This window comes from Pelodiscus sinensis, chromosome 12 (genome assembly GCF_049634645.1).
Source record: "Pelodiscus sinensis isolate JC-2024 chromosome 12, ASM4963464v1, whole genome shotgun sequence".
NCBI lineage: Eukaryota > Metazoa > Chordata > Testudines > Trionychidae > Pelodiscus > Pelodiscus sinensis.
The window spans coordinates 22,940,991-22,954,935 of NC_134722.1; the positions used below are offsets into that span (position 1 = coordinate 22,940,991).

Below are 13,945 nucleotides of genomic sequence, written 5' to 3' on the forward strand. Positions count from 1 at the left end.
CACAGTTATGAGGTTCTGGAAGGTCTCAAATCTGTGTTTCGGCAGTGTTGCCTTAGCTAAAATGGTATCTATGTGTACTCCTATGAACACAGAGTTTGAGTCGGTTGGAGCATAGATTTCTGGGCATTTATGTGGAAGCCAAGACAGAATAGGAGGCTGATGGTTGTATTGACCATGGACAGCATTTCTTGGAATGATATGCCCTTTATTAGACAGTCGTCAAGGTATGGGAACATTATCATTCCCTGCCAGCGTAGGCGAGCCGTAACAGCCAGATTCTTGGAGAAAACTCTGGGGGCTGTCAAAAGGGAGAACGTGATATTAGTAGTGTTAGTCTCCCACTGTAAACTATAGGAAATGTCTGTGAGCAGGATGTATCGTTATGTGGAAGTATGTGTCCTGAAGGTCGAGAGCCAAGAGCCAATATCCCAGATGCAAGGCTGGAATAATTGTCACTAGTCACCATCTTGAACCTTCTCTGTGTTACGTAGTTATTGAGCCTTCTTAGATCTAAAATGGGCCTTCACCTGCCAGGTTTTTTTTGGATTAGGAAGTATGTTGAATAGAATTCCCATCCTTGAAAGGCTGTGGGCACTGGCTCCATTGCTCCTATATGCAGAAGATGTTGGACCTCCTGTTGAAGGAGCACGTTATGAGGGGGTCCCTAAAGAGAGCTGGGAAGGGGAAATGGGGAGAAGAAACAGTGATGAAGGGGATGGAGTAGCCCACTTTCATGAGCTCTAGTGCCCATCTGCCTGATGTTATTTGTGCTCATTTGTGTAAAAAGGGCCACAGGCAGTAACTGAACTGAAATTGTCCAGTTGGTGATGTGGCCATAGTAGGGTTGTGTCTCTGACACCAGACCAAACCTTCAAACTTGCTGCTTAGAGGATGAAGGCCGGGACATTGTGGGAAATTGTTGGTGCTGAGGTCTGAGCTGTTGAGGTCTATGTTTTTATCTAAAATCATATTAAGGTCGCGGTCGGTAATGCTCTCTAGGTCTTGGATGGGTGTTGTCTCTGAACCTTTTATTAGGTGGTGTGTACATGCCGAGAGTTCTTTGTTGTTTGGGAGTCCTTCATAGAGTATAAGACCTCATCCGTTTTCGTGGCAAAAAGGTTAGCTTTATTAAATGGGAGGTCTTCGACTTTGTGCTGTAGCTCCCTAGGAACACCGGCTGCCTGGAGTCACGAAGCCCTACACATGACGATGGCAGTTGCAGTGGTACATGCTGCAGTGTCAGCCACATCCATAGAAGACTGTAATGCTGTGCATGAGATAGTGTGCCCCTCCTGCATAATACTCAGGAGTGCTGGCCTTTTGTGCTCTGGCAGGAACTGGAGGAGCGCTAATAGTTTGGAGTAGCTCATATAATCATAATCGGTACACAGCATGGCGGTACAGTTAGCTGCCCTTAATAGTAGGGTTGCCGAGGAGTATACCTTTCTGCCCATGTTGTCAAGTTTCTTACGCTCTTTGCCCAGGGTAGTAGATCCTATGTTTGGTTGTTTGGCCTTTATTTCTGGCTGAGTCAACCACCAGGGAGTTAGGTGGTGGGTGTGAAAAAAAGAAAGCATATGCCGTTAGGTGTGCTGAGGGGCCAGCACCCTTGACAGTCCAGAAGCCCCCAAGGTCGGGGTCCATGCTCGCTTTCTGCCAGGTAAATATAACCCTGCAGGCTCAATCCCAGGGTACAATTCCTTCTATTAGGATGAATACAGCCCTGCAGGTCTAATCCCCAAAGTACAGTCCCCACTATTAGGGTGAATCCGGCATGCCCTGCCTAGTCCCAAGGTACAATCCCCTCTATCAGTGTGAATACGACCAGGCCAGCCTAGTCAGATACACATTCCCCTCTCCCAAGTTCACAATGGCCTAGCCCAAAGAAGGCTTCCCCGAATACTAGGGAGCGAGATTGTTGTGGGGTGGGGAGGTAGAGAGACCCAGACCCTCCCACTACACTGGGTCCCAGCCCAGGGCCCTGTTGGCAATGGCAAATTCCACTGCCTGCTCAGAGGGGATGCCTGCCAGAACACGCTGAGCTCCCGGAGGACAATTATCTGCCCTGGGTTACTTCCTACTGCTTCCAGTGCGCTGTTCTATTCTCGGAATTCTGTTCAGTGGGTTGGTCCTAGCTAGACGGTCTCCCTGGCCAGAGCTGTCACAGGGGCTGCGGATGAAGCTGCTACCGAGGCTGTGGCTGCTGAGGCTGCAGCTGACGCTGCTGCAGCAGTTGCTATGGAGGCTGCGGCTGAAGCCACTGTGTCTGCGTAGGCTGTGGCTGGAGGAACTGATTGGGAGCTCCAGCCTGAGCTCCTTCCCCTCTGGCAGTCAGCCCTGACTGAGTGGCTCCCTGGCTTTTATACGCAGCCTCCCTCTCAAGCGTGTCCAGCAGGGTCATGGGGGTGGGACCTTTTCGGCCAGCTGGGTCGGGAACATCTTGTGACTCAGTGCAGGGTAGCCACACCTCATCACAAGGTGTGATGAAGTATTTACGGTCAACCCTCTTGTTGATGGGTTTAATCAATGCTGAGGTCTCCTAGATATCAGCAGTGTCCATGATGGCCTCATCCATTGGAAGTGTGATCCTTGATAAGACTGCTGTAGCCACCACTATCACCTGCGAGTTGTGGCATGATAGCATAATGCCTGGCGAAGCTATGTTCAGATGACCAGGTGGCTGCCCAATAGATGTTGCTCAAAGTGACACTGCTCAGGAAAGCAGTAGTTGTTTTCCTGGAAAGTGGGTGGTATGGACTCTCAGCAGAGCTGTCAAGGGTTTATTATGAAGATCACGAAAGTGGATGATACAGAATATTATCAGTTTGGAGATGTGTTGGGAGGACGTCAGAGGTTGCAGCGTACACAACAGTTTGTACTGTTTTACTTGTACCTCTTGTAGGTTACGTTTCTGTGCCAGAACCACCCTCTTGAAAAGTTCCTGGAATTGTTTTGCATCATCCAATGGGGGTGGGGTAAGGGGATGATGGACTCATCGGGTGATGAAGAGGAGTTATATAATGGGGATCTGTTTTTTCCTTCTGACAGCAAATCCTCCACCTCTGATAGTAAGTGTTCTGGGGAGTTCAGTGCGGTGTCTCTGGGTGCAGGCTGAGGGGATTGTGGTGATTTCCTGGAAGGTATGGAAGGAGTGGTATGATGGCTCCTGCGAGAAGACCAAGTATCCCAGGGATCCCACTGGTAGAGATAAGGAGGTGGTGGGTAAGACCAATAGTGTGAATACCAGGGAGGTGATGGAAGTGGGTGCGATGGTCTGGAGAAGGATTCCCAAAGGAGGTATCTTTGAGTAGGGCAGGAATGCGGAGAAGAAATGCGGCTATGCGGACCGCTGCCAGCCTCACTTCATGAAACAGATGGACCTGGTGACCTTGGTGAATGAGCAGTCCGCCCCAATGATGATGGAACTAACATAGCACAGGCTAATGCTGGTGAATTGTGCTACGTGTGGTCAAGCGGCGGTGCCAAGGCTGACTGCACTGTGGTTGGTGCCGCTGATGGCATAGGAGATGGTGCCTTCAGGAGGCAGCATGTCAGTGCAGGGTTTCTTAGGCGCCACATGCAGTTTTGTCTCCTGTGCTGTTTTCAGCATAGATTTGTGGTGTTTGGGTGGCACTGTGGATTCAGCTGGTGCCATTGGTGCTGACATTTTCTGTCTGGGCTCTGAATGAGTTCTCTTCTGCAGCACTGAGTGTTTAGGCGGTACTATGCCAGAGGTGCTGGGCTTGCTGTCTCTACTCACTCTAGCTGAGCTTGGCGCCGGAAGTAGCAATTTCTCCAGAGAAACCCAGGTTTTCACTTTTAGTTTGTCAGTGGAGGTAGAGGGATCACTTTTGTCCATACTTCTTGATTTAACTGGTGCAGTTTTCTTGCCTCTGGGGATGGTGGTGGTGAGTTGTTATCCTGTGGCTGTAGTGATTTTTTGGCATGGTTGCATTGAGCTCTGGCCACAAGAATGGAACAGTGCGAACACTTTCACGTCAAGTGGGCCTCCCTGAGACACCTTATGCAAGAGGCATGACTGTCAGAGACTTGCATTGCTTACTGGCAAGAATTAGGGATGTAAAATTTTGATTAATTGGCTAAGAGAATAGTCGGTGCAATTTGCAGACTATAGGATTAGTCAATAAAGGCACCTCTGCCTTTGAAGTGTAGCAACAGCCCCAGAGCTGTTGCTACACTTCAATGGTGAAAGCACCGCAGGGAGCACATGGCCAGCAGAGGTCTCAAAAGTCCCCTGCCAGCCCTGTGCTCTTTGCGGCACTTCTAATCGGAGTCCCCAGCTGACCCTGGGCTCCATGCGGCACTGCCGCTTTGAAACACTGCAGGGAGCCCGGTGTCAGGCTCAATGTGGTATATCAAAGTGGCAGCACCGCATAAAGCCCCGGGTCCCCAGCTGACCCTGGGCTGCACACAGCATTTCAAAGCAGCAGTGCTGAGTGGAGGTCTGGCCCCGGGCTTTACGCAGCACTCCCACTTTGAAACACCCGATAGAGGGAGCGACTAGTCGACCAGCATGTCAACTATACGATAAGTATTTGCTTCACATCCCTAGCAAGAATGACAACGTTTGAAGCCTGGAAAGCTAAGCATGGTGACAAAGAATGGGTTGTAGAGGTTTTTTTTGGGGGGGGGAGGGAGGGAGGGAGGGTTCAGTGGTTAGGGTAGAAGTTGAAACTTGGAATTACCTAAAATTTTGTTTGGGTTTTTAGGTGAAGAAAAGGTGAGTCAACAGCGCTCCATCTGCCACCGAGGATGATAGAGAAGGAACCGAGGGAGCCGCACCACATGTGTGTCAAACAGACACAAACAGCAGGTGGCAGCACCATGGCACATGTGCAACGTGGCAGGGCACTGCTACAAAAATCTCCTGTCGCCAGTGTGAGAATGCACCAGCACCCAGAGTGAAGCACCCACGGAGACATCACTTGAAAAAGTTTAATTTTGTTTTGCATTACTTAAGACTTCAAACCTGCTTTATGGATTAGAACCTCCACTTCATACATTACTGTCCTGTGTGCCCTGTGTTGAGAGCCAGATTATGTAGCGTATCAAAATATGTAATGCCAGAAGAAAGGCTCTCTTACATTACACAACTCATACTGGAAGAGTAAGCCATGATTGCCAGGCACTACTGACTTTTTAATAACTCTTATGAACTTTTCCACACGTCTGAAATAATGGCAACTGTGCATGTAAACCAAGCATGGTTGGGTGTGTGTGTGTGTGTGTGTGTGTGTAACGTGTTGCATGGTTGGTGTGTGTGTGTGTGTGTGTGTGTGTAACGTGTGGACAGATCTTGGACCCAGAGTATTATGAGGAGTGAGAAATGAGAGATAAACATATATAGACATTTTAAAAAATAGACCCCTCTTGCATGTTTCACAAATCTATGTTTATTTAAAATGTTTCTCTACAAAGCCTAACTGTAACTGTCAGTTGGTCCCAGAGCTCACCCAGTTCTGGAAATAATAAGTCTAAGCAACTGGTAGTGTCAAGAAGGCTGAGAAACTGGCAGCTGGACTTTGGGGTTATATAACTGACATGTGTCAGACATAGGATCTAGAACTGATGATTAGGCCTGATTAAACCAGAGCTAGAACAGTGATTGTTATCCAGATCCAGCTGATGGAATTAACGTTCTATTAACATTCATTTAGGATTATTTGTGTCATTTATTTGCAGCTTTTCCGGTACTGCATACTAGTGAACACTAGTGCTAAACTTACACTTTACCATCATGTATTTTCTCAGTATAGTCACAAATATATAAAAATACCAGTAACAAGAATGCAAAGAGAATGCATTTATTGAGCATTTCTAAGAAATTCAGATAAATATTCTCTAATACTTACCATTGGATCAACCCAAACTGTATTTCCTAAGGCAAGCACTATTTTTGCTTCATGAAGTTTTCCTCGAATTTTGTGATGAATGTATCTAGTAACCTAATAAAAACAACTCTGATTGTATTTAAAATAAGTCTGAAAACAAGTACAAATTTTGTATTTTAAAGCTCAGATAATTATAATTAGCAATTAAGACATTTATCAAATTGAATAAACAATTATGGAGCAAGCCATATATAAACTATGAAAGACATATATTGCATAATTAGAGGTAGCATGATTAAGGGGGCTGGCCTGGAAGTCAGTGAATTAGGTTTCACCGCTGCGACATGAGGAAAACAGAAGTATACGGCACGGTTATCGGAAGTTTCATGTCAAAATGCTTTTGGCAGATCTAAGGAGCATGACTAGTCCTGGAAGATGCTTTAACTAGTCTTCCTATATAAGTGAAAGACTGGTGGAAGGTTTTCAAAAGAAAGGGTGTAAAAGGGCTTGTACTAGATTCTGAGACGGGTTCTCTCAGAAGCTCATTCCCCAAAGAAATAGCCCCAAGTACTTACAGTAAAGCCTGTGCTATCTTACACTTAACTAGCTGGGAAACTTTAGAAACTGGCAAATTTCTGAGTCGGGGGGAGGGAAGCAAACTGGCAGTTTAAGCTGGGCATGCAGTACATACCTGGGGGAGGGACAAACAGCTGCTCCAGCCCCTCTGCAGCTCCCAGTAGCCTGGCACCCTCGTGGCCGCTCGGCCCCCTGGCAGGTCAGCTCCCCATGGCTCCAGGAAGTCCAGCACCTCCGCGGCTCATGGCTGCACTGGCAGCCCACTTCCTCCACCCCCATGCATCCTAGCCCGCCCCCTCGTGGCTCTCCCCCCTCCAGCAGGCCACCCCTGCCATCTCCGCTGCCCTGGCTTCTTACCCCCTCACCAGGCCTCATCTTGCCCTCCCCCCCCCAGCATGACCTAATCTCCATGTGTGCCAGATAACAGGTTTTACTGTACCCAGTTGGAGGGCAATTATGATTAATGCAATAGTTATGAAATGCATTGTTTTGTTCTAATGGAACAGGAATATTAAATCTTTTAGTAATAAAAGACCCTTAAAAATTAATTACATTTACTAACACCGATTTCTAAAAATTACGGATGAACTATAAAAAACAATCTACAAAAAACACTGGCAATTTAAGTAATTCAGAAAAAAGTTTTCTGAACTTGAGTTAAAAAGAGAAACATACTATATTAAAGATTACCTTTGGGTTCCATTCAATTTCATTATCAATAGGTTTCACTCTACTAACAATAAATTCTACAGCTTGTGAGGGCAAAACCTGAAATCTTGCAGGTAAGTGAAAAAGCTCATGACCTTGCACTTGACCAATTCTGCCTTCATCTATATACTTGATGACAACGTTATGAAATAAACAATTTTCTTCTTTTGGGGGTATATCCAACACTTGAACCCTTAGGGGCAAAAAGAAAGAATGTTTTCATTTTCCAAATTAAATACAACATTACCAGAGATACAAAAAATGAAATGATAAATACTACCTTAATCTACTGGGTTTGCTTAACGTTTATGAAAATGCAATATCATCATTAAATAACAAGAGTGCCCCCTGCTTGCTGTGCTCGCCAACACCTCCACCCTGTGGCCACTTTCATGGCCAGAGAGCCTGTCAATCTTGCACTGATTATGTAGAACCATGGTTCTCAACTGGTGGTCCACTAGTGGCCCATGGTGACTTTTTCGGTGGTCCACAGGAACACTGTCCAAAGTCACACGGCGTAAGCAGGCGCCGCCGTTAGGCTGTTTTATGTCGTGTTCACAAGCACGCCATCCATAGCATCACCTTGGATGCAACTACATTGTGTTTCTAGTAACTTCCGTCTGAGGCTCTGAGCTGCCGTCAGTGTAGCTGCCACCGTCATGCTGAGCGGTTGCTGAGTCGTTCGTCCTGTGCTACATGTGCTGTTTTACAGGTGTGGTGTAGTTTGTTTATAATGGCAAGGACAGGAAGAAATGTCAAGCACAAGTATTCGGGGGACTACATCAAATTGTCACCCCAACTTGTTGCAAAAGGATGAAGATTGTTTTGAACGGTGGTTATCAGGTCTCAAACAGCAGTGCCTCGACTCAGCAAGTGCGTTCTACAGTAAGACAAAAAATGGAGTGCACGCTTCCTACATTGTTGCATACAAAGTTGCACAGGCCAAGAAGCCTCTTACCATTGTAGAGCAACTTGTGCTCCCCTGTGAAAAAGAGATTGTGCGGCTTGTTCTTGGCGAGGAAGCAGAAAGGAAGCTGAATGATATATCTGTCTCTAACGACACATGTATCAAGACAGATAAATGAGATATCAAAGAACATCAGTGAACAAGTTGTGGATGAAATAAAGAAATTTCCATTGTTTGCCATACAATTGGATGAATCGACCAACGTCACATTGTGCGCTCAGCTATTGGTGTTCACACGATACATGGTTGAGGGAGATTTCAAAGACGAGTTTCTTTTTTGTAAGACTCTTGATACCACCACAAAGGCTCAGGATGTGATGGAAATTGTTAACAATTTCTTTGAAGAACATGGTCTGGACTGGGTAAATCTTGTGGGTGTCACCACTGATGGTGCACCTGCCATGCTGGGCTCAAGAGCAGGCTTCCAAATGCTAGTGAAACAGCGTGCTCCAATGGTAAACAGAGTTTATTGCTTCATTCATAGGGAAGCTTTGGCATCAAAAACATTGCCTGATCAACTGAATGCCGTTTTCAAAGGATTGGTGAAAGTGGTGAATCACATCAAATCATCAGCTCTGAACACCAGGTTGTTCAAAAGATTTTGCCTGGACATGGGTTCCGACTTTGACATGTTGCTGTTCTACTCTTCTGTATGGTGGTTGTCAGCAGGGAACGTACTCAACAGAGTTTTTCAGTTGAGAGAAGAGTTGGATTTATTTCTCCAGGCTCAAGGGAAAGAGGAATTCCGAAATGTGCTGATGCAGTCAAATTTAGAACTTGCATATCTTGTCAATATTTTCAGAATCTTGAACAAACTGAATCTTCAGCTTCAAGGGAAAGGCGTAAATCTGTTCTCTCACCAAAGCATCATCAAGGCTTTTCTTGACAAATTGGAACTCTGGATCGTAAGTGACGAAGGCAATAATTTGGTTAAATTTCCTTATGTGGATGCCATGTTTTGGGAAAAAGAAGCCATTCGGACGCAAATTCAATCGTTTTGATTAGTGGCAATGCAACACAGCCCAGGGCTGCTGCATTAAAGATATCTACCTTGGGGTCCACTTCCTCCTGGGCCTCTTTGGCTCTAAACCCTATTCAACAAGTCCTAGTGGTCCCTAGCATCCATGGACGGGAACTGGGATTCTCTCACCAGCATTTGTCTGTTCTTTCCCCCCCAATCAGTCACTTTTGGCTTCTCCACAACCAGTGGCCTCACTTGCTCCGATACAGGTGGGTTGATCATCCCTGGCTCTGGGACACTGCCCAATCATGGGAGGAGCCTCACCAATTCCTTGGCCTGTTGACTCGCCTCCAATGGTGGGACCCTATGTAGTGGAATAACCAAAGGGGCACTCCCCCGTGTGACGACCTCAACAGAGATGCTGTAGGAGATGGACCCTAGGCCTAGTGGTATGCCCGCCGAGTCCAGAACGGCCATTGTGGTTGGAGTGGCCACTGAGCCTGCCAGGCCTGCTGACTTGTAAGGCTACAATGCCAAGACCTGTGGCACGAGCAAGACCCGGGATCTCGATCTATAGGATGAACTGGCTGAATGTGCTGACTTGGCCTCTGACTCAGAGCAATAGTCAGAGGCTGACCAGGGAGCGGCCATTGACAAATGTGCCCTCTGGTGATGTGCCATGGCTGCTGGCTTCCCCTTATGCACAGAACTCAGCGCCGGGGAGGGGGCAACGTTGGTGCCTGGATGGTCTCCTGCTGCAGTTGTGCCTGCACCGTAGATAGCTGGTAGGCCAGGAAGTATCCTTGCGGCAGTGGATCTCTCTGCGGTGCTGGGGGAAACTCCTGTCCTGGTACCTTTGATGCCGTCCATACAACTGGTACCGGTGAGGGTGTTGGCAAAGATCTCAGTGTTGAAGTTGCCGGCACAAGTGCGTTGCTGGTGCTGGAATTGTCATCGGTGCCAATGTCAGCATGGTACTGAAGTTCTCATTGGTACCACCTCCGGTGCCAGAGGAGCCCCTCTTGGTACCGGCAGCGGCGGCACCAGCATGTGTGGTGTGGAGGTCAGCTCTATGAGCTCCTGTGCCACTGCAAATGTTTCTGCAGCAAAGGTGCAGCAGATATCACTGAGCTCTGTCTCTGCCTTGGTGGCGCCAGGTCCTCCCTAGGCGCCCTCGAGGCCACATGCCATTCCTCTGGTCACACTTTATGGCCACGCCTTTCTGCCCACCTCTCCCTTGGCCTCCTCGGTGCCAGGGACTGCAGTAAGTGCCTAGGCGCCTTCAATGAAGCCGTCATGTGCCTGGCCGGTCCCATAGATGGCTCCCATGCCAAGGAGGGTGTGCTGCATACTGATGGGAGTCATTTCTGGACCTGAAGCTGCAGAACCGACTCCATCAGGATGAGTTTTAGCCTAGAGGCCCCCTCTCTCTTTGGTCCTCAGCTTGAAACTCTTGCAGATGGAGCAGTTATCTGACCAATTGGCCCCACCGAGTCACTTTAAGCATGAATTATGTGGGTCACCACAGATCATAGGCTTCGAGCACAAGGCTTGAAGCCTTGCGGCCCTAGAATCCCTTCCTGTGATAGGAGAAGGAGTAGTGGGCCTCTCCCTATTTAACTATTTACACTACTAAACTAATTTAACAGATATGACTAACTATGAATACAAAATAAGATAAAGCAGTATGCTAAGGGCAGTGGGCTATCAGCCTGAAGAGTCACTCCATTTGGGGTGGGTAGGTAAGAAGGAACTGAGGGGATGGAGGGCCAGCAAGGGTATATATACACATCAGCATACCAGTGCACTCCAGGGGGCTCTCTGGCTAGCCAGATGAGCATGCTAATGGCTGGTAGTATGGAGATGTGGAAATAGGCATCCTGGAGGCCGAGGGCTACAAACTAGTCCCCTCTGCACAGCGCAGGAATGATTGAAGCCAGCATGACCATCTTGAAGCGCTGTTTTCTCAGAAACTTGTTCAATTTGCACAGATCTAGGATGGGACTCCAACCTCTTGTGTGCTTCTGGGTCAGGAAGTAGGTTGAATAAAACCCTCTTCTCTGATAAAGATTAAGGACACTCTCTATTGCTTCTATGTGTAGAAGTCAATTGAACTCTTGTCTGAGAAGGTCCTCATGGGAGGCATCCCTGAAGGGGCAGGAGAAGGCGAAGAAACATGAATGAGATAGAGTAGTCTGTGTGAACAATCTCAAGAACCCACTGGTCTGATGTTACTGTGTCTCAATGATGTAGAAAGGGATGGAGCCAGTGGTCGAATATAGGTTTCTGGCTTCAAATTTCCTGCTTAGAGGCCTGAGAACTTGAGGTTTATAGGCTCTTTCAAAAATGCCTTCCCTTTTCGAAAGAACCGCATCTAGACCACGGTATTACTTTTGAAATGGTGCTTTTTCGAAAGAGCGCCATTACATGATTACGCAAATGAAGCATGGGAAATTCAAATCCCAGCTTTATTTGCAATTTCAAAGTGCCTAATTTACATCCCTCTGTCGAAAGAGAGATGTAATCTAGACACAGCCTATATTACATAGAATTCTAATTAATAATAGTCTCTTTTAGTCCTTTGAATACTGAGTTTTTTCAGTATATAATAATATTTCAATACAAAGTACTACTTTAAAATACCCAGGAATTTAATTTTTTAAAATCATTCTTTCCATATCAATCTGAATATTTTACCTGTGAAAAATACCTTCTTCATGTAACCCATATAGCGCTTGTTTCTCCACCATTTCAACTGACAATTTATTCCCAGCTTTCTTAAAATACTCAGTCATCTCTTCAGCAAGAATTGCATATTGATCCTTTTTTTTATCTATTATTCGACCAAAGTAGTTTGTTGCATCCACAATATGGAGAGGTAGTATCTGAAAGAGTGAAAAAAGATATGCAAAAGAGTATAGACAACTCATGAAATTAAATTACTGAATGACAGTCTTTTATAGATAAATCCACTGATTTAATTCCAGTACTGCTCAGTAGTACCAAGAGAGAGATGTACCAGTTATAGAACTGATCAGAGAGGACAGCAGGAAAACTGCTGTTGGGTGTCCAGTGTCAACAGCCAGTGCAGTCGCATGACCGAACTTGCAGCACTTGCAATGGCATTCAGAGTAGGGTATTCTGGACAGCTACCCCACAGATTGCTTCTATTTTTTCTGACACTGAGGCCTGAGGGAAGGCAGAGGGGAGTTACAGGGCACGCTGGGTCCTGTCCCAATGCCTGTGGTGCATCACTTTGCATCCCAGCAACCACTGTGCTTCCATCCACATTTGGCACCATCTGTCAACATCTTTTGTGATGTGTGCTCTGTGGGAAGGGATCCTGAAGAGTTGAAGAAAATGCTCAAAGGTCTCACCAAAGTGCCACAGATGGCAGTTGAGTTATTCCTTAAGCTACGAAGTGAGGACAAGGAGTCCAGACACAGAGTTTGCCATGCAATAGCGAGGCAGTTTCTTGTGATATTCACAAAGGTACTGAGCACAGTGGAATACTGTCTCTGGGCTTGTGAAAAAAAAAAGCACTGAACGGTGGGATCACATCACCATACAAGTCTGGGATGACAAGTAGTGGCTGCAGAACTTTCACCCATACCCTATGGTACAAGATGACGGCTGTGTCTACACTGGCATGAATTTCCGGAACTGCTTAAAACAGAATACTATTCTGTTTTCAGTTTTTCCGGAAAAGGAGCGTCTACATTGGCAGGCTGCTTTTCCGGAAAAGCCCTTTTTCCGGAAAAGCGTCTGTGGCCAATGTAGTCGCGCTTTTCCGGAAAAGAGCCCCGATCGCAATTTTCGCGATCGGGGCTTTTTTCTGGAAAAGACTACTGGGCTGTCTACACTGGCCCTTTTCCAGAACAGTGTTCCAGAATAAGGACTTATGCCCGAGCGGGAGCAGAATAGTTTTTCCAGAATAGCAGCTGATTTTGTACAGTAGAGCATCGTTGCTATTCCGGAAATTCAAGGGCCAGTGTAGATAGCTCGCAGCTTATTCCAGAAAATCGGCTGATTTTCCGGAATAAGTGGCCCAGTGTAGACACAGCCGACGAGAAAGAGCTGCTCTGCCAGTGGAGAAGCATATGGCAATAGTACTGTAGAAGCTGCCTACTCCAGACATCCAGTGATTAGTCACCAATTTGGAGTGGGGAAGTTGACTACTGAACTTGTTTTGATGGAAGTATGCATCCTTCTTCTAAAGACCATGACGTTGGCAATGCACATGAAATTGTGGATGGCTTTGGATAGATGGGTTTCCCTGAGAAGGGGCAACAAATGGCAAGCATATTCCAATTCTGGAAACAGACCACCTACCCTTGGAATCCATAAATTGGAAGGGACAATTCTCCATGGTTCTCCAGGCACTTATGGCTCACCCATGGGTGTGTTTCAAAGACATTAACACAGGCTGGTCAGGATAGGTGAATAACATACACATCTGTCAGAACACTGTCCTCTTCAGGATGCTGTAAATGGGGACTTTCTTCCTCGATCAGAAGATCACTGTGAGGGATTCAAAATCCCCACCTACTCCTTAATGAAGTTATACATTGGGAGCCTAGACAGCAGCAAGGAGCACTTCAACCACTGGCTGAGCAAGTACAGAATGACTGCAGAATGTGCTTCTGACTGTTTAAAAACCTGCTGGTGATATTTGTATGGGAAGCCGGACCTAGCCAATGACAATATCCCTAAGGTTATAACCACATTCCGCACCCTCTATAATATTTGGGAAGGCAAGGATGAAAGCTTCATTCAGAGCTGGATTGCTAAAACTAAGCAACTGGAGGCTGAATTTGAACAGCCTGAAACCAGAGCTATTGGAGGAGCACAACATGGAGTCATAAGGATCAGGGATGCCGT

At 46.6% G+C, this 13,945-nt stretch overlaps 1 protein-coding gene across 7 annotated transcripts in view; it reads right to left on the reverse strand.

Annotated features, from left to right (window-relative positions):
* The window catches only part of TDRD12 (tudor domain containing 12), a 234,520-nt gene that overhangs the window by 82,613 nt on the left and 137,962 nt on the right, over positions 1-13,945 (reverse strand). For all 7 annotated transcript variants that reach the window (XM_075940127.1, XM_075940126.1, XM_075940125.1 and 4 more), the window contains 3 exons: positions 11,762-11,949; positions 7,119-7,329; positions 5,874-5,966 (listed from right to left, as the gene is read on the reverse strand). In XM_075940127.1, the coding sequence (XP_075796242.1) occupies positions 5,874-5,966; positions 7,119-7,329; positions 11,762-11,949 (492 nt within the window). The remainder of the gene's footprint in view (positions 1-5,873; positions 5,967-7,118; positions 7,330-11,761; positions 11,950-13,945) is intronic.